The 22,199-nt window shown below is 41.3% G+C and overlaps 1 protein-coding gene across 2 annotated transcripts in view; it reads left to right on the forward strand.

The window, feature by feature from the left end:
• The window catches only part of LOC124114687, a 62,337-nt gene that overhangs the window by 22,050 nt on the left and 18,088 nt on the right, over positions 1–22,199 (forward strand). Inside the window, exon 1 of one of the 2 annotated variants that reach the window (XM_046475372.2) lies at positions 18,172–18,362. The exons of the other annotated variant lie outside the window; for it this stretch is intronic. Coding sequence (XP_046331328.2) covers positions 18,300–18,362 — 63 coding nt within the window. The 5' untranslated portion in view covers positions 18,172–18,299. Of the gene's footprint in view, positions 1–18,171; positions 18,363–22,199 lie in introns of those variants that run through there. 2 annotated transcript variants of the gene reach the window in all.

A 22,199-nucleotide genomic window follows, 5' to 3' on the forward strand; every position in this document is an offset into this window, starting at 1 on the left:
CCTATTCCTATATATACCCACGTGTCCATACAGCCTATTCCTATATAAACATACCCACGTGTCCATACAGCCCATTCCTATATATACATACCCACGTGTCCATTAAGCCCATTCCTATATATACATACCCACGTGTCCATACAGCCTATTCCTATATATACATACCCACGTGTCCACACAGCCCATTCCTATATATACATACCCACGTGTCCATACAACCTATTCCTATATATACATACCCACGTGTCCATGCAGCCTATTCCTATATATACATACCCACGTGTCCATGCAGCCTATTCCTATATATACATACCCACGTGTCCACACAGCCCATTCCTATATATACATACCCACGTGTCCATACAGCCTATTCCTATATATACATACCCACGTGTCCATACAGCCCATTCCTATATATACATACCCACGTGTCCATACAACCTATTCCTATATATACATACCCACGTGTCCATGCAGCCTATTCCTATATATACATACCCACGTGTCCATACAGCCTATTCCTATATATACATACCCACGTGTCCATACAGCCCATTCCTATATATACATACCCACGTGTCTATATAGCCAATTCCTATATATACATACCCACGTGTCCATACAGCCCATTCCTATATATACATATCCACGTGTCCATACAGCCCATTCCTATATATACATACCCACGTGTCCACACAACCTATTCCTATATATACATACCCACGTGTCCATACAGCCTATTCCTATATATACATACCCACGTGTCCATACAGCCCATTCCTATATATACATACCCACGTGTCCATACAGCCCATTCCTATATATACATATCCACGTGTCCATACAGCCTATTCCTATATATACATACCCACGTGTCCATACAACCTATTCCTATATATACCCACGTGTCTATACAGCCCATTCCTATATATACATACCCACGTGTCCATTAAGCCCATTCCTATATATACATACCCACGTGTCCATACAACCTATTCCTATATATACATACCCACGTGTCCATGCAGCCTATTCCTATATATACATATCCACGTGTCCATACAGCCTATTCCTATATATACATACCCACGTGTCCATACAACCTATTCCTATATATACCCACGTGTCTATACAGCCCATTCCTATATATACATACCCACGTGTCCATACAACCTATTCCTATATATACATACCCACGTGTCTATACAGCCCATTCCTATATATACATACCCACGTGTCCATACAGCCTATTCCTATATATACATACCCACGTGTCTATACAGCCTATTCCTATATATACATACCCACGTGTCCATACAACCCATTCCTATATAAACATACCCACGTGTCCACACAGCCCATTCCTATATATACATACCCACGTGTCCACACAGCCCATTCCTATATATACATACCCACGTATCCACACAGCCCATTCCTATATATACATACCCACGTGTCCATTTAGCCCATTCCTATATATACATACCCACGTGTCCATACAACCCATTCCTATATATACATACCCACGTGTCCATACAACCCATTCCTATATATACATACCCACGTGTCCATTAAGCCCATTCCTATATATACATACCCACGTGTCCATACAGCCTATTCCTATATATACATACCCACGTGTCCATGCAGCCTATTCCTATATATACATACCCACGTGTCCATGCAGCCTATTCCTATATATACATACCCACGTGTCCACACAGCCTATTCCTATATATAAATACCCACGTGTCCATACAACCCATTCCTATATATACATACCCACGTGTCCACACAGCCCATTCCTATATATACATACCCACGTGTCCATACAGCCCATTCCTATATATACATACCCACGTGTCCATACAGCCCATTCCTATATATACATACCCACGTGTCCATACAACCCATTCCTATATATACATACCCACGTGTCCATTAAGCCCATTCCTATATATACATACCCACGTGTCCATACAACCCATTCCTACATATACACACCCACGTGTCCATTTAGCCCATTCCTATATATACATACCCACGTGTCCACACAGCCTATTCCTATATATACATACCCACGTGTCCATACAGCCTATTCCTATATATACATACCCACGTGTCCGTACAGCCTATTCCTATATATACATACCCACGTGTCCACACAGCCTATTCCTATATATACATACCCACGTGTCCGTACAGCCCATTCCTATATATACATACCCACGTGTCCATACAGCCTATTCCTATATATACATACCCACGTGTCCATACAACCCATTCCTATATAAACATACCCACGTGTCCATACAACCCATTCCTATATATACATACCCACGTGTCCATACAACCCATTCCTATATATACATACCCACGTGTCCATTTACCCCATTCCTATATATACATACCCACGTGTCCACACAGCCCATTCCTATATATACATACCCACGTGTCCATACAACCCATTCCTATATAAACATACCCACGTGTCCATACAACCCATTCCTATATATACATACCCACGTGTCCATACAACCCATTCCTATATATACATACCCACGTGTCCATACAGCCTATTCCTATATATACATACCCACGTGTCCATTTAGCCCATTCCTATATATACATACCCACGTATCCACACAGCCCATTCCTATATATACATACCCACGTGTCCATTTAGCCCATTCCTATATATACATACCCACGTGTCCATACAGCCCATTCCTATATATACATACCCACGTGTCCACACAGCCTATTCCTATATATACATACCCACGTGTCCATACAGCCTATTCCTATATATACCCACGTGTCTATACAGCCTATTCCTATATATACATACCCACGTGTCCATACAGCCTATTCCTATATATACATACCCACGTGTCCATTTAGCCCATTCCTATATATACATACCCACGTGTCCATTTAGCCCATTCCTATATATACATACCCACGTGTCCATTTAGCCCATTCCTACATATACATACCCACGTGTCCACACAACCCATTCCTATATATACATACCCACGTGTCCATACAGCCTATTCCTATATATACATACCCACGTGTCCATTTAGCCTATTCCTATATATACATACCCACGTGTCCATACAACCCATTCCTATATATACATACCCACGTGTCCACACAACCCATTCCTATATATACATACCCACGTGTCCACACAGCCCATTCCTATATATACATACCCACGTGTCCACACAGCCCATTCCTATATATACATACCCACGTGTCCACACAGCCCATTCCTATATATACATACCCACGTGTCCATACAGCCTATTCCTATATATACATACCCACGTGTCCACACAGCCCATTCCTATATATACATACCCACGTGTCCACACAGCCTATTCCTATATATACATACCCACGTGTCCGTACAGCCTATTCCTATATATACATACCCACGTGTCCATTTAGCCTATTCCTATATATACCCACGTGTCCATTTAGCCCATTCCTAAATATACATACCCACGTGTCCATACAGCCCATTCCTATATATACATACCCACGTGTCTATACAGCCCATTCCTATATATACATACCCACGTGTCTATACAGCCTATTCCTATATATACATACCCACGTGTCTATACAGCCTATTCCTATATATACCCACGTGTCTATACAACCCATTCCTATATATACATACCCACGTGTCCATACAGCCTATTCCTATATATACATACCCACGTGTCCATACAGCCTATTCCTATATATACATACCCACGTGTCCATACAGCCTATTCCTATATATACATACCCACGTGTCCATACAGCCTATTCCTATATATACATACCCACGTGTCCATACAGCCTATTCCTATATATACATACCCACGTGTCCACACAGCCCATTCCTATATATACATATCCACGTGTCCATACAGCCCATTCCTATATATACATACCCACGTGTCCACACAGCCCATTCCTATATATACATACCCACGTGTCCATACAGCCTATTCCTATATATACATACCCACGTGTCCATACAGCCCATTCCTATATATACATACCCACGTGTCCACACAGCCCATTCCTATATATACATACCCACGTGTCCATACAGCCTATTCCTATATATACATACCCACGTGTCTATACAGCCCATTCCTATATATACATACCCACGTGTCCATTAAGCCCATTCCTATATATACATACCCACGTGTCCACACAGCCCATTCCTATATATACATACCCACGTGTCCATACAGCCTATTCCTATATATACATACCCACGTGTCCATACAGCCTATTCCTATATATACATACCCACGTGTCCATACAGCCTATTCCTATATATACATACCCACGTGTCCATTAAGCCCATTCCTATATATACATACCCACGTGTCCATACAGCCTATTCCTATATATACATACCCACGTGTCCATACAGCCTATTCCTATATATACATACCCACGTGTCCACACAGCCCATTCCTATATATACATACCCACGTGTCTATACAGCCCATTCCTATATATACATATCCACGTGTCCATACAGTCCATTCCTATATATACATACCCACGTGTCCATACAACCCATTCCTATATATACATACCCACGTGTCTATACAGCCTATTCCTATATATACATACCCACGTGTCCATACAACCCATTCCTACATATACATACCCACGTGTCTATACAGCCTATTCCTATATATACATACCCACGTGTCTATACAGCCTATTCCTATATATACATACCCACGTGTCCATACAACCCATTCCTATATATACATACCCACGTGTCTATACAGCCTATTCCTATATATACATACCCACGTGTCTATACAGCCTATTCCTATATATACATACCCACGTGTCCATTTACCCCATTCCTATATATACATACCCACGTGTCCATACAGCCTATTCCTATATATACATACCCACGTGTCCATACAGCCTATTCCTATATATACATACCCACGTGTCCACACAGCCTATTCCTATATATACATACCCACGTGTCCATACAGCCTATTCCTATATATACCCACGTGTCTATACAGCCCATTCCTATATATACATACCCACGTGTCCATACAGCCTATTCCTATATATACCCACGTGTCTATACAGCCCATTCCTATATATACATACCCACGTGTCCATACAGCCTATTCCTATATATACCCACGTGTCCATACAGCCTATTCCTATATATAGATACCCACGTGTCCATACAGCCTATTCCTATATATACATACCCACGTGTCCATACAGCCCATTCCTATATATACATACCCACGTGTCCATACAGCCTATTCCTATATATACATACCCACGTGTCCACACAGCCCATTCCTATATATACATACCCACGTGTCCATACAGCCTATTCCTATATATACCCACGTGTCTATACAGCCCATTCCTATATATACATACCCACGTGTCCATACAGCCCAATCCTACATATACATACCCACGTGTCCACACAGCCCATTCCTATATATACATACCCACGTGTCCATACAGCCTATTCCTATATATATATACCCACGTGTCCACACAGCCTATTCCTATATATACATACCCACGTGTCCATACAGCCTATTCCTATATATACATACCCACGTGTCCATACAGCCTATTCCTATATATACATACCCACGTGTCCACACAGCCCATTCCTATATATACATACCCACGTGTCCATACAGCCTATTCCTATATATACCCACGTGTCTATACAGCCCATTCCTATATATACATACCCACGTGTCCATACAGCCCAATCCTACATATACATACCCACGTGTCCACACAGCCCATTCCTATATATACATACCCACGTCTCCATACAGCCCATTCCTATATATACATACCCACGTGTCCATTAAGCCCATTCCTATATATACATACCCACGTGTCCATACAGCCTATTCCTATATATACATACCCACGTGTCCACACAGCCCATTCCTATATATACATACCCACGTGTCCATACAGCCCATTCCTATATATACATACCCACGTGTCCACACAGCCCATTCCTATATATACATACCCACGTGTCCACACAGCCCATTCCTATATATACATACCCACGTGTCTATACAGCCTATTCCTATATATACATACCCACGTGTCCATACAACCTATTCCTATATATACATACCCACGTGTCCATACAGCCCATTCCTATATATACATACCCACGTGTCTATACAGCCTATTCCTATATATACATACCCACGTGTCCATACAACCTATTCCTATATATACATACCCACGTGTCCATACAGCCCATTCCTATATATACATACCCACGTGTCCACACAGCCTATTCCTATATATACATACCCACGTGTCCATACAGCCTATTCCTATATATACATACCCACGTGTCCATACAGCCTATTCCTATATATACATACCCACGTGTCCACACAGCCCATTCCTATATATACATACCCACGTGTCCATACAGCCTATTCCTATATATACATACCCACGTGTCCACACAGCCCATTCCTATATATACATACCCACGTGTCCACACAGCCCATTCCTATATATACATACCCACGTGTCCATACAGCCTATTCCTATATATACATACCCACGTGTCCATACAACCCATTCCTACATATACATATCCACGTGTCCATACAGCCTATTCCTATATATACATACCCACGTGTCCATACAGCCTATTCCTATATATACATATCCACGTGTCTATACAACCTATTCCTATATATACATACCCACGTGTCTATACAGCCTATTCCTATATATACACACCCACGTGTCCATACAGCCTATTCCTATATATACATACCCACGTGTCCATACAGCCTATTCCTATATATACATATCCACGTGTCTATACAACCTATTCCTATATATACATACCCACGTGTCTATACAGCCTATTCCTATATATACATACCCACGTGTCTATACAGCCTCTTACGTGTCCACACAGCCCATTCCTATATATACATACCCACGTGTCCATACAGCCTATTCCTATATATACATATCCACGTGTCTATACAACCTATTCCTATATATACATACCCACGTGTCTATACAGCCTATTCCTATATATACACACCCACGTGTCCATACAGCCTATTCCTATATATACATACCCACGTGTCCATACAGCCTATTCCTATATATACATATCCACGTGTCTATACAACCTATTCCTATATATACATACCCACGTGTCTATACAGCCTATTCCTATATATACATACCCACGTGTCTATACAGCCTCTTACGTGTCCACACAGCCCATTCCTATATATACATACCCACGTGTCCATACAGCCTATTCCTATATATACATACCCACGTGTCTATACAGCCTCTTACGTGTCCACACAGCCCATTCCTATATATACATACCCACGTGTCTATACAGCCTATTCCTATATATACATACCCACGTGTCCATACAGCCCATTCCTATATATACATACCCACGTGTCCATTTACCCCATTCCTATATATACATACCCACGTGTCCATACAGCCTATTCCTATATATACATACCCACGTGTCCGTACAGCCTATTCCTATATATACATACCCACGTGTCCATTTAGCCTATTCCTATATATACCCACGTGTCCATTTAGCCCATTCCTAAATATACCCACGTGTCCATTTAGCCCATTCCTAAATATACATACCCACGTGTCCATTTACCCCATTCCTATATATACATACCCACGTGTCTATACAGCCTATTCCTATATATACATACCCACGTGTCCATACAGCCTATTCCTATATATACATACCCACGTGTCCACACAGCCTATTCCTATATATACATACCCACGTGTCCACACAGCCTATTCCTATATATACATACCCACGTGTCCATACAACCCATTCCTATATATACATACCCACGTGTCCACACAGCCCATTCCTATATATACATACCCACGTGTCCACACAGCCCATTCCTATATATACATACCCACGTATCCATATGCACGTGTCCATACGTGTATGTCCATAACTATGTGTCCATATATCCACATCCGTTCCTGTGCGTCCATATCCACGTGTCTATAAATCGAACAGTCAAACACCGTTGTGTCGAAGTTGAAGGGATCTACTTACACACCTCGAGTTATACGAGTTCGATATAACCGACATTGATAAATACAGAGGGAATACGCAAGGACCATGATTTTACTTCCAGACAACCGTAAGCTCGACACATCAAAGTTCGACACAACGGGGTTTGAATGTAAATGTCCATATGCATGATATCTGAAGAACCAAATGGCATTACACTGCGTACTAGGAATATCGTCTGTGTGTAGTTTGTGCTTTTAGTTATAAGGTTACGTGTAGAAATCAGGCATTTTTTACTTTGTAAATTAAATGCTCTCCACGCACCTCATTCTACGAGTCCCTACCCCCGGGCCAACCTCCTTTACCCCTTTCGAACCATTTAATAATCGGAGGGGTAGGGATGAAGGGACGTGAGTTGGAAGTTTGGATGTCTGTTTGAGATACACTTCAATCTCATTAAAATCAGACCTTAGTTCTCGCAACCGCTAAACAAAGATCTGAAGACATCCCATTAGGGGTCGCGTCAGAACGACCTTTCATCCGACCAATCAGAGCGTCGCTTACCAGATTATGAAAGTGACAGTCGGAATGTGATTTCTAATTATGCAACCTCGAAAACTTTAACACGCGGTATTCAGAACGATAGTTGCAGGTTTAACGACTGAATCCATACAATCTAGACCATCTATTAGTCATTCCAGAATGTTCTTTTGTTCAGGTTTCAAATTTGTAATCGAGAATTTGTCAAAACATGTTTCGAAGCGTAGTCGCCAATTTGAAATTAGTGCCGTAAAGCACGAGAAAGCTGCCTTCTGACTGGTCACTCCATTGGTCGGTCAAAGTTCGCGCAAGGTCGTTCTGACGTGACCCGTAATGGGATGTCCTCAGATCTTTGTTTAGCGGTAGCGAGAACTAAGATCTGATTTTAATGAGATTGAGACATACTTGTATTTCACTCACTAGTCGCTGCATTACAACACACATTTGTGGCTTCTGAAAGAAGACGATCATTTTATTTGGTATCATAGCAACACATCTGTTTATATGGAACAGGGGCTGTGGGTGGGCCAAGTGATAAAGTGTTTGCTTGTCACGCCGAAGGCCCAGGTTCGATTACCATTAGTACAATGTTTGTTTGTTTGATATGTAACGCCGCACGCAGCAATATATTCCACCTATATGACGGCGGTCTGTAAATAATCGAGTCTGGATCAGACAATCCTGTAACTGACATCATGAGCAATTGGGATACGATGACATGCATCAACCAAGTCAGCGAGCCTGACCACCCGATCCCGTTAGTCGCCTCTTATGACAAGCACTATCGCTTGTTATGGCATGCATGGGTTGCTGAAGACCTATTCTACCCCGGATCTTCACGGGTCCACAGTACAATATGTGAAGCCCATTTCTGGCGTCACCCGCCGCGATATTGCTGGAATACTGCTAAAAGCGGCGTAAAACAATACTCAATCACTCATATGGAACATCCAGTAAGCCAATCATTGTGTATCAGTAAATGTGGAGGCAATTAATATCTCCAGCATTTTCTGTAGAAATCTCCTCCCCTCCTCCCCAAATATCAAATGATAGAGCCCTACACATATACAGTTAAAATATAGGTAATGTATGTAACTTAATGCAACAAGATAAATAACACGCTTGTTCACAGTATGGACACACACAGCATAACAGAGTCCAAAATACATCATTTCTACACGTACAACCACCATAATGGAATTCCAACAATCAGCCCTGCTTGTAATGTAATACCTCAGCGTGGTCGGCAGTGTTGCCAGATTATATCAGGGTTCAATTAAACACCGTTATGTCCTTGTACAACACTGTGTGTGACACCCTCACAGAGAGGGGTTATTGTTGCTGGTCTCCTAACACACGGCGAATAATGGCCATTGTTACCACTGTGTTCATGTAGACATTGTAGAATTGCTGTTAAAATGGCGCTTTAATTACCTCGAGGTATGTGTTCTTGAGGCCATGTTTGTTTGTTGTTTAACGCCGCACGGTAATAGCGACTGCCACGCCTAACCGGTAGGGATTCCCGACAGGTCACCAGCAACCTATGCTATCCCCAACATCAAGACGGCGCGCCTGATAAACTGTTTGTTTGTTTGTTTGTTTGTTATTTAACGCCGCACTCAGCAACTTTCCAGCTATATGACGACGGTCTGTAAAAAATGAGTCTGGACCAGACAATCCAGTGAGAAAAGTGTTTTATGGTTAATCAAGTGTTAAGTATTAAGTACTATTTAATATTGAAATTCATTCATATAAGGGCCACGCATGACACCAGATTGCGTTCCATAATCCAATGATTGACATTATGAGCATCGATTGGCGCAATTGGTATACGATGACATGCATGAACCAAGACAACGAGCCTGACCACCAGATCCCGTTAGTCGCCTCTTACGACATACATAGTCGCCTTTTACAGCAAGCCTGGGTTACTGAAGACCTATTCTACCCCGGATCTTCACGGGTCGACTGGTCATTAATTACATGGAGGTTTTTGATGCACCTGTGTACTGAAAATGTTTATCCTCCCCAATTGCACGTCATATTCTTAAAAGACTTTCCCCAAGTGTACATTTTATTTCATGACCTTCATATGTGTCTTATTTTTTAGAATTATTCAATTATTCGGCAATTCATATCTCCATTTAAGAGATAAACCTACTGTATTTTGTGAAATTGTGACAGGCTAACTAAAGATTAAGTCCATCTTTTCCATCATTTAATCAGCGGCCATTGTTATATGCATCGATGCATGGGCTCTCGATAGCTCGATATTTTCACAGGCAAAGTTTGTGTGTGAAAAGGCATGTTAGTTTTGAGGTATCGAATGGAATTAGATACCTGATTTTTACCAAGCAGAAACAAGCATTCTTCAATGCCATGGTAGAATATGTTATGATAATTACATGGATCCATTCGCCGCCATATCGGAAGTGACGTCACAAACACAATCACTTGGATCATTCGAATCAGACTCAAGGAGAAATGCTTGCGAATGGCCTCAGGGTATATATCAAATTAGAATGGAGATATAATAATATAAGACATGATACACTGGATGAGGATGGGGAAACTCGTAAATTTGATTTATTAGATGTACACAAAGTGTTAACGTTAGATGGTTCCACTATAAAGTTAATATATTTTGACTACAAATGGTTTGGAGTTCGTTTTAAATCTACCCTGAAACAATTGTTCATATTCTTTGTGAATGTAAATACGTACTGAAAATGAAATGATTTGCAAGATGGTTGGAAAATATTCCAGAAGGAAATGAACGTTTTGAAGCCAAAACAAAACGTTGGATTCAATGGTAAAACAACAATTATTTGGATATTAAATCTCAAATGAGATTGCATTATAGATATGTATTATAGTTTTGGAATATGTATCTATGACTCTGTAAACATACGTGCAAAAGAAGAATACACTCGAGTACAAACGTAACTAGCCCGGACACAGTCGCCGAAACACTCCCAACATTAGGTCCATAACGCAACTACATGTATGATACCCTTATCAAATACACCACATCGGATAACCATTTATTTGTTTCATATTTAGCCAGCATCAAACATGGGCGGATATGTTCTTTTGTCCGTCAGCTTATGTAACGCTGTGGGAAAAAATAAAGGTACGAAACACTGGATGATTGAGGATGGAGATTTCACGATAACCCTGGTTGTTCCGTCACTGGGGTCGATGGCGTAGCGTGTCGTCAATGTTGGCGTAGATAGGGAGGGTAAAGACACCTCGCTTAGTTTTGTGTACAGCAAATATGTTCACAGGCTTGTTATATTGTCGGGCTACGACACTAGGTAAACAGAACGGTTATATCTACACGTTAATAAGACCGCAGATTTGTGGGAATGTTATATGCACAGCGGTTTAAGTCTACACGGAATAATCTAGTTATATTGACGCGACATGGGTTAGGGACACGCAGAGCGCCAGATGGTCAGACTGGCGCGCAGCCACGGAGAGGGAACCCAGTCTAATCATGTGCAAAGGAATATATCGAATCCGGCCCCGTATGTACTTTAACAACAACAACAAAAACAACAACAACAACAACAACATACATATGTAGACAAGGAAATCTGGAGTTCAGAGCTGAACGCTCGCAATAAAGTTAAAGTGAGTGAGTGAGTTGGGTTTAACGCCGCTTTTAACATTATTCCAGTTATATCACGGCGTGTCAGCTTAATGTGGGAGGAAAGCCCGAAGTGATGCAGGCCTCAGACGTTTACCACTTCGGTGAAACCCACGAGCACGGGTATGGTGCTGACAAACCTAGAAACATAATTGGGGCGAACCGGGATTCGAACCCACAATCATGTGGTGGTTTGTTTAACGTTGGGGCTCTTCATGATAGAATTGTTTTGTGCACTTTTGCACACATTTATTTGTCTGATGATCCTCTTGTGAAGCATGCCAAGACTCATGGTGAAAACAAGTCATTCCACAGTTTCCGTAAACGAGCCAAGGATGTGGGACATAATCTCAATGTCGGGGTTGATTTTGTTGATTGTTCTGTACTGCTGGACGGTACAGAAATGAGTGTCAACCAAGCGAAGTGCCATACCAAATTGGCCCAGACTCAGTTTTTCAAGGAGAGGCTATCTGAACGACCACTGCATCGAGTCTATGGGCAGTGTGTTGAGAAGATCAGCAACCTTGTGGAGTCCTTCGCTTGGATGAAGTCGGCTGGCATGAAATGTGTACCAGAAGGCTTTCTGTTTGCTGCTCAGGACAAGTCACTTCCCACTCGAGACCGTCAGTGTGATTTTGCTTCAAAATGTGAATATGAAATGTAGATTATGTAATGAATTAATGAGACTGCCCAACACATTGTCATTGGATGTCGAGCTTTGGCACAGACACAGTATCTTAAGCGACATGAGGGCGTGGCTCGATCGTTTTATTACCGTCTTGACACAGAGGTAAACCCACGGTACGACCCGGAATATGTAGAGGGCGTCATGGAAAATGATAAATACAAAATTCTTTGGAATAGGCCCGTATACAGCCTCAGACGTATCCAGGCCAACAAACCTGATCTTGTCGTTTTTGATAAATCCAATGAAATCATTAATATCATTGAATTTTCTGTCCCTTTTGACAGTAATGTGATTGACAAGATAGGGGAAAAACATGGCAAATATGCGGACCTCGCTTTCGAAATGTCACGCTTGCATCCCAAGTACCAAGTTGTCCGACTCCCCATCGTTCTCGGTGCCTTAGGTTTGGTAATAATAATAATACCAATCACTACTATTACAACTACTACTACTACTACTACTTCTACTACTACTTCTACTAACAATAATTATAACAACAACAAGAGCAACGACAACCTGTTTTCACCCTATGTTTTTATCTCCTACAATCTCACTAATCCGGACCTTTGTATAAACAGGAATTAAATTTGGGTCCCCTCGAAGTCCTATGTACTTATTATATTAGCAGATTTTCTGCTGTGATAGAACGATGAATCTTTGAACTGGGTTGAACTGTAGATTGTCACCAAGGTCAGGGCGAGATCAGGTGGATTATTTCAAAGTAAGCTTTGTAACCCTGTCTGTTGGTACAGAATCACTTTCAGCGTGTCAGTCGTGTTGGTGTTAGCGATTGTTGAACATGTAGTAAGCAAATATCGCTTGGAGTCAAATCGATTCAGAGGACTGCGTCGATGTGACATTTTCACTCAGTCAGGTCAATAGGACTTATTGGTGTTTGGACTTTTATAAAGACGATTAGTTTTGTCAACACAGCTGATACTAGATGCTGGATTTAGGTTTGGTTGGTTTGTTTGTTGCTTAACGCCGCGCTCAGCAATATTCCAGCTATATGACGGCGGTCTGTAAATAATCGAGTCTGGGCCAGACAATCCAGTGATTGACATCATGAGCATCGATCCACGCAATTGGGATCGATGACATGCATCAACCAAGGCAGCTAGCCTGACCATCCGATGCCGTTCGTCGCCTTTTACGACAAGCATAGTCACCTTTTACGGCAAGCATGGGTTGCTGAAGACCTATTCTACCCCGGAATCTTCACGGGTCGCTGGATTTAGGACCGAACAGAAAACAAATAGTCGTGGAACTTTTTTCGTTTTCGAAACAATTCCATGGCGAGACTTGTTAAAACTCATCGTGGTATTCGAGAAATTCATTGTAGTTAGTATGATACTGATAAACCCAGGATCACAATGAGGGAGAAACTTTCGAACCTACAATCAACGGATCCTGTCCTGCTAAGGGACGCAACTCCGACCAGTGATATATGCCGCAATGTTCACTCAGTATAGCCCAATATTAGCACAGAGGTTTATCTACAAGGTATTATTGACTTCACTTTCACCACAACTATAGTTAAAAAATTGTACCCTGATAGGGGGCGATGTTGCCAACACAGACGCCTATTATTGATGTCTCCCACTGTGATATGGCAGCTGACTTGCTAAAACAGATCAATCACATTAGTCACTCGTCCCGGTGCGTGGGTGGGCTATCTCATAAAGTTCAACATGACACCGATTCTGAGAAAGGTGTTTTATGGTAAATCAAGTGTTAAGTATTAAGTACTATTTAATATTGAAATTCATTCATATAAGGGCCACGCATGACACCAGATTGCGTTCCATAATCCAATGATTGACATCATGAGCATCAATCTACGCAATTGGGAAACGATAACATGCTTCAACCAAGTCAGCTAGCCTGGCCACCCGATCCCATTAGTCGCCTCTTACGACAAGCATAGTTGCCTCTTACGGCAAGCATGGGTTGCTGAAGACCTATTCTTATCCGTATCTTCACGGGCCGCGTTTCATAATATCTAACATAGATCCTGGAAATACCGAGATGCTCGAAATTGTTTTTGTATGGCAAAGAGCAGTCACGTAAACCATTATATATGGATATGCATTAATACAAGGGTAATTATATTGGGTTTCGTAATGTGATAGTCACGTGAACTTATGAAACTTGCGAAACCAGTTCCAATATTCACAATGCTGGGATGCAGATTCTGATTATTGTTAATTTTGTATGGTTACTAGCAATCAACTTAACGATTTATAAGTGATATGCATTAAAATAAGGATCTCGCTGACGCCCGATTGAGCTGCTGAATGTGATAGTCACGTGAACGTGTGAAACTTGTGCATCCAGTACCAATATTGATTCCTCCCAATTCTGTCCGAGACTGGGGGGTTGAGGTGAGCCGAGTGTACCCGCTCAATAAACGACAAAGATCGTGTTGTCGGTTAGCAAACGTGTCTATATCTCCTTCCCGGCAAAACATTGTTGTCGGGGTATTGTTATCTGTACCTGAGAAGGTAGATTAGGTGCCATGGAAGTTAAGGTAACACAGCGGATCACACGTCACGTGTCTTCAACTACTCCGGAAGTTCACGCACTGATTTATGGGAGGAAAGCATCGTGTAAAACTTTAAATAGATCTAAACTGAAATGCAATCGTATTTTTAGGCGCGTACCCCGGAGTATATACGGGGCACTGAATGGGTACCGTATTTCATGTATTATAACTACTGATGATGGTCGAATGGCTACGATACAATCCTGATATATCCTACTTAAAAGAAGTTACAGAACACCCGATTCTTTCATATTACTATAGTTAATCTGTCATGATATGAGAATAATATTAACGATAATAACATGAAAGAATTGTGTTCTTTAACTTCTTTTGAGTAGTATCTAATATGTGTTCCCCCTTTTTCATATTAATATAGTTCACCTGTCATGCCATGAAAGAATCGGGCGTTCTTAACATCTTTTGAGTAGTATATTTTATTTGTCTGCCTTTTTTTCTTATTACTACAGTAAACTATGGTTATAACGAACATGCTTATAACGAACTGACGGATATAACGAACTTATTTTTTTGTCCCTAAAATTTGCTGTAGTTATGCTGTATATATGCCTATAACGAACTACGGTTATAACGAACTGAAATTAGTGGTCCCTTTGAGTTCGTTATAACCGTTGTTTACTGTATAGTTAATCTGTCACGCCATGACAGCTTAACTATAGTAATATGGAATAATTGAGTGTTCAATAGTATACAGTATATGTTATATGGTGTGGTATCGTAACCTGTGTGTGGAAGTAGTTTTACTGTAGTACAACGCGTTTCAGGGCGTAATAATGTGGGTAAATACGACAGCAATGTACGCCACGTCGCTGAAGATCAAATACGTGATTTACTGCTGCGTTTTGTTAACCACCAGAATAATCTCCAGCAACCAAAAACAACAAACAACAGTGCCTTCTCAATCCCCGTGTTCCCAGGAAGAGGGTTATTACGTCAAGCAGATTAACGCACTGGATATAATACGGGTGTAACGATCAGGGAACTATCGACGCACAGCAGTTGTCCATGAACCGTTGAAAATACACCAGTGATAATTATAACGTCAATAGTTAGCATGACACAGGGCCTGGTGAGTTATTGTAACTACCAGATAGTTATTAATCGGTTCTTCCGCCTTGTTTTTTTGTATCTACGACCCGGGTTCCGAATGATTAAAGTAAGTGAGTATTATTTTACGCCGCTTTTAACAGCATTCAAGCTATGCCACAGCGAGTGGAAACAGAAATAATCGAACCCTGACCTTCGACGTTATGAGCGAACGCTTTAACCACTAGGCTACCCCACTGCCCCTGTTTCATGGTAAATTCAATGAACAATGTTAAAACCTGATGCATACGTTTGTTTGTTGTCTAAAAACCACACTCAGGAATAAGTCAGCTACATGACGTTTAAATCTGGACCAAGTGTAAATAATCCCACAAACAAGTGGTTGATATTATGAGGAGGATTATGACCCAGGAATTTTGGATACGATGAGACACCATCAACTAAGTCACCGAGCCTGATCGATTAGGTCGCCTCGTTTGACAAGCATGGGTTGCTGGGGGATCAATTCTAACCTGGAATCCCCGCTGCGATTATGCATTACAAGTACACATGACTGCACGTGAATTGTTGCGAGTAGTTTCAGTGCCCTGGTTATTATCAGCTGATCTACAGCTGATCTGTACCCAGTGTCTACACGCCCATGTCATGACCCAGACGGGGCCTTCTCAGGTTCAAATGAAATGAAAGCAGATTGATAATCGTTTGATAAAAAGACAAATTATGAAAAAAAATAGAAATCAATGTGAAATTCCACAATATTAAGATATGACATATGACATTTCCATCGGACCAAAAAAACCCCTAGGTTATATGTTTCGATAAAATCCCCCCCCCCCCCCCCCCCCAACACACACACACCTCCCCCCACCCAAACCCCCACCCCCCTCCCACTCCCCTTCCGGAATAGCAAATGGTCGGTCCCTTGCACCATACCATCCTTGTATTTCCTTACAACTGCCTATTATATCAGATCGTTCTATTTTACAACTTTTTAACGAATTATCTTTGATGTTTGTTTGTTTGGTTGTTGTTGTTTAACGCCGCACTCAGCAATATTCCAGCTATATGAAGTCGGTCTGTAAATAAGCCTGGACCACATAATCCAGTGATTGACATCATGAGCATCGATCCACGCATTTTGAATACGATGACATGCTTCAACCAAGTCAGCGAGCCTGACCACCCGATCCCGTTAGTCGAGTGATGACGCTACCAACCGCTTTTGGTACGTAGGATTCAGGGGTCGGTGACACCCTCAATGATATCATGGTCATACATCCAGACAGGTATAAGGAACATCCCATTATTATTATCATCACGATGTTGCAATCAAGTGTTTCTACCAAGTACGCGTTACCAATAAACAGACTTGACCCAGATTTTTCAAACAGTAACAATCGGCGGAAGTGAGGCCCAGTCAAGTGCTGTAGATAGTCTTGCTCCAATCTGCAAGTTGTGGCCTAGCTTCCTTATCGGTATTGATTAAGATTTATTACTTTATGTTTATAAACGCTGGGTCGTGATAACGAAACATGCGCAACGTCATTCTGAGTCACCACTGTGGTATAGTCGTGTAATCAAGTAAGGGTTATTTCTGATCTTTACGGCAACCGTATATGATGCAGAGTGCATTCAATGTGGACGTCATTCGACATTTCATCTTGAGACTGTCCGCCATGTTCATATGACGTCATTTCCGGCCACATTGAACGTTACGCCTGCGTGTACGTTTCTTCTGACGGTACCGGTAAGTGTCGACAAAGTATAATCTGAAAAAAGAATACTGTATGATTTTGACGGCATAGCTAAAGAAATGATGACAAAACAATCTTAGGACAATGTTGGTTTGATACTTAAGAGGGCCCAGCAGGGATTCCAGGTTAGATTTGTTTCTCAGCAACCCATGCATGTTGTAGAAGGTGGCTCAGTGGATCGAGTGGTCGGGATAGGTGACTTGGTTGATTGTGTGATATCGTACCCAGGCTACATGGATCAATGCTCATAATATCAATCATTTGTTTGTCTGGGCCAGGCTCGATTTTTTTACAGGCATTTGTCATATAGCTGGAATATCACATGGCACTTATTTTAAGGATTACAATTTCCTTATTCGTTGTGACGGCGTTTCATGGCTACTTCTCGTCCCTTCATATGTAACATCGTTACAAAAAGTAAACGATGTCGTCATCCTTACAAAAGTGTCAGGTATTCTATTCCTCCAACTTCTAAATACCTACCAAAGACTTCAGCTGCAATATTGCTGGAAGCGGCGTTATGTAACAAAAAATAACAAATTAGCAGGGAGCCTTCCGTCTGTGGTACCATACACATACATTCAATATTTGATAATTCCCGATACACTCCACTGTACGTCAAATCTTTCTGTTTTCACGGTGCTGAACCTACATCGTCTTGACATGAAGTCAAACAGTTCCAACGGGCAGTATGATCCGTTCTCGGAATCTGTAATGCTACTATTCCACAAAGAGCTCGAATCCCACGAATCGCCACGATTTGTAAATTTTACGTAACGTATTGATTCCAGCCGTGTCTCAGTGGGGGTACAACCGATATCGATGTGTGGTCATATTCACACTGCGTGCGTTCGATTAGTACACCCTGAGTGACCTCAGTCAACCAGGGTTACTTCTTTTCTGGCAACCAGGGTTGACTAGATTCAACCTTGGTTTACAGCGTTAATTAAGGGAATTTAGGGCAGTACCAAACATAAAACGCATAAAGTACAACCTTGGTTATAATAATGGCTGCTAAGAAGACAAATACAACAGCCGCAACTATGAGAGGTTAACATATTTCATTGCTTGAAAATTCTGCCATTGTTCCTTTTCTAATTAATGCATTTGTAACGACAAGAAAATTCAAAATAACGCGTAGAACATCAAACGAAATGAAAAATAATCATTAAAGTTGAAATATTGATCAATTTATTTATATCAACAATCAAAAGTTTAATATCCCTGACGCATATCAGAATACATATATACTATCAATACCTAGTTAAGTATATTCATTAACATGCTTATATCCTTGATTGAATCTATAAACGGAACTAGATATATAGATTTGCTGATGACGTCACTTGGAGGCTGCTAAATACGTCACCCAAGGGGTTCATGGCTGGGGTCAACTTGGGTCAACCGAAGTATGACATAAAACAGTTGGTCAGCCAAGGTTAAGTTAGGTTCACCTGGGTCATCCACGGTTTTGAAAACCCAAGTATTTATTCATTTAGGTAGACAGGATCCCAGTCAAAGCTGGGATCTGACTAGGTACAAATGGTCTGACAATTGTCCATATTATAACACCATTATCACACAATATGTCCCGCAGGAGCCAGACGCAGCTGAACCATTGTCTCCAGTGTTTTACATTGATTACCTCCCCTATTCTACCAAGGGCAAGGACATGACATTACGAGGCTGGCATGTCACATGCGTTATGGGCCATTAATTTCGTAGCTGACCGCTCTTTGGGGAACACCAGTGGGCTGACTTTGGCGAGGTCACATGCGTTTGATGTGTCCTTAGGGAACAGTCACTTAATTTGATGGTGGAAATGTTTATCACTCTCATGATACGTTGGTTGCTATAAGGGTTGCTATGCACCAAATGGTTACTCTTCGGAGCGTATATTTCTATTACTTCAAACCGTAGGTGTTTTCAAAATAAAAGACCACAACCAGCTTTGTGTGGTTTATCTGTTGGTCTTCTAAACATGGTTCTCAGTGGTAACGGAGTTACCAGGGATATTCAAGATCAGGGAATTGTTTTAAAATACAAGGTCAAGGAACTGTTGGGAAATTGAAGGACGAGGAGTTTTAATGAAATTCAAGGTCGTTAAACAATCAAGGACTTCAAAGATCAGTAAATTTTCGAAAGGTTCAAGGTCATCATGCTGCAAGGAAAGTTCAAGGTCAGGGTATTGCCGGGAAAAATGAAAGAGAATCGAGAATTTCAGGGTCGTGGAATGTTCATGGGAGGTAACTGTCAGTGCGAACATTTATGAGGGAAAATATAACAAATCAATCTCATTCAAATCAGGTAATTTTTTTTTGATACGATACCTAAGCGTTAAAATCATCTTCCCGAGGCAAGAGAGATAACTGACTGTAAAAGCCCAGTTTCCAACCCTTGCCGAACTTGGCTGGAATTTCTGGGCTCGATGGTAGCGCCACTAGTGGCCGTTTTTCCTTTTATGTTCCTCCTATTGACCAATCAGATTTCACCTCTCATATCTCTTGCCTTTGCTCCAAATAAAATGGCGGCACCCAGTGAAGACGATCTGATCGATAATAAATATCTATATTGTAATAAAACGGGTCTTACTTCGTAAGTATTGCAAATGATTGCACATTGATTAAAAACATGAAAAGATTTGATAAATATCTGTTGACGCTAAGTTAAAGGTACGCATGCTTTGCAAATCCTGCGATCGACCGAAATATGCACGGCTGTTTACGAACCTGAAGTTGATTTCGATACCTGATTTACTTGGACTATGCATAAACTCGTTAGTCCGGCAAGGGTGGAAACTGGACTTTTATAGTCTGAAGTTAAGATCAGGGGACACCCTTAAATCAGGTTATTTGACTACTACCGCTCAATCTGAATGAAGGATGCGTGAGCCGACCAGATGTAAGCTTTTAACAAAAGAAAACCCACACAGGGGAAAATATGCCTTCGACAGTACACCCTATTGGGTGTAGATTCTAACGAACACAGAAAGGACCGGGTGTATACAATATCTAGAACATTATAATAGCCCGACCTTCAATATGTACATTCGGAAAAGATCGTTTTAGCTCATTTTCGAGTTACAGAATTCAGATATGCTGATCTGAATACTTCGAGAACATAGAGCTCTACCCGTAATGGCTGATCAGAAAGTACACCTGACGCGACCTCCTATGGAAATGTCCTCAGATCTTCACACAGCGGGGGATCATATCACAGTAACAGATCTGATTTTAATGAGATTGAGTTGTTTTATGTTCTCGTCGTGGATAAGCTCCACTTGTTCAATTACCATTATGTCGACAAGCGTTGTGACTAATCCATCAATCCATCTTGATCCGTTCGATATCCGTGCACTGTACTTCAGATTGCTGTTTACACAATTAAACACAGATTGCTGGCATAAGGGGGGGTGGGTATTTATTACAGTGTGGGGTGGGTCAGAGGGAATCAGGGGCGGGGCACCTGTCTCTAAAGGCTGGTCATAAAATTAATGCACATATTTGGGGAGAGTCATGAAAAACTATACTTGTTATGATAAAATATAAAGTGAAGTCTTTGAAAGGCATTTAGAAGCGATTAATATTAGAAAGAAAATTTATGGATGTCAACTTTTTTATTATGAGGTACATTCACCTGATAAAGGAGTAAGCATATATTCCGAAACGTTGTATTCTTCATAATAAAAAAGTGACCCGTAAAGATCTGGGGTAGAATAGGTCTGCAGCAACCCATGCTTGCCATAAAAAGCGAAAAGTTTGTCGTAAGAGGCGACTAACGGGATCGGGTGGTCAGGCTCACTTAAATTTGAAGTGCTTTTGGACAAGGTC

This window comes from Haliotis rufescens, unplaced genomic scaffold (genome assembly GCF_023055435.1).
Source record: "Haliotis rufescens isolate VD_foot unplaced genomic scaffold, xgHalRufe1.0.p SCAF_10, whole genome shotgun sequence".
Taxonomy (NCBI): domain Eukaryota; kingdom Metazoa; phylum Mollusca; class Gastropoda; order Lepetellida; family Haliotidae; genus Haliotis; species Haliotis rufescens.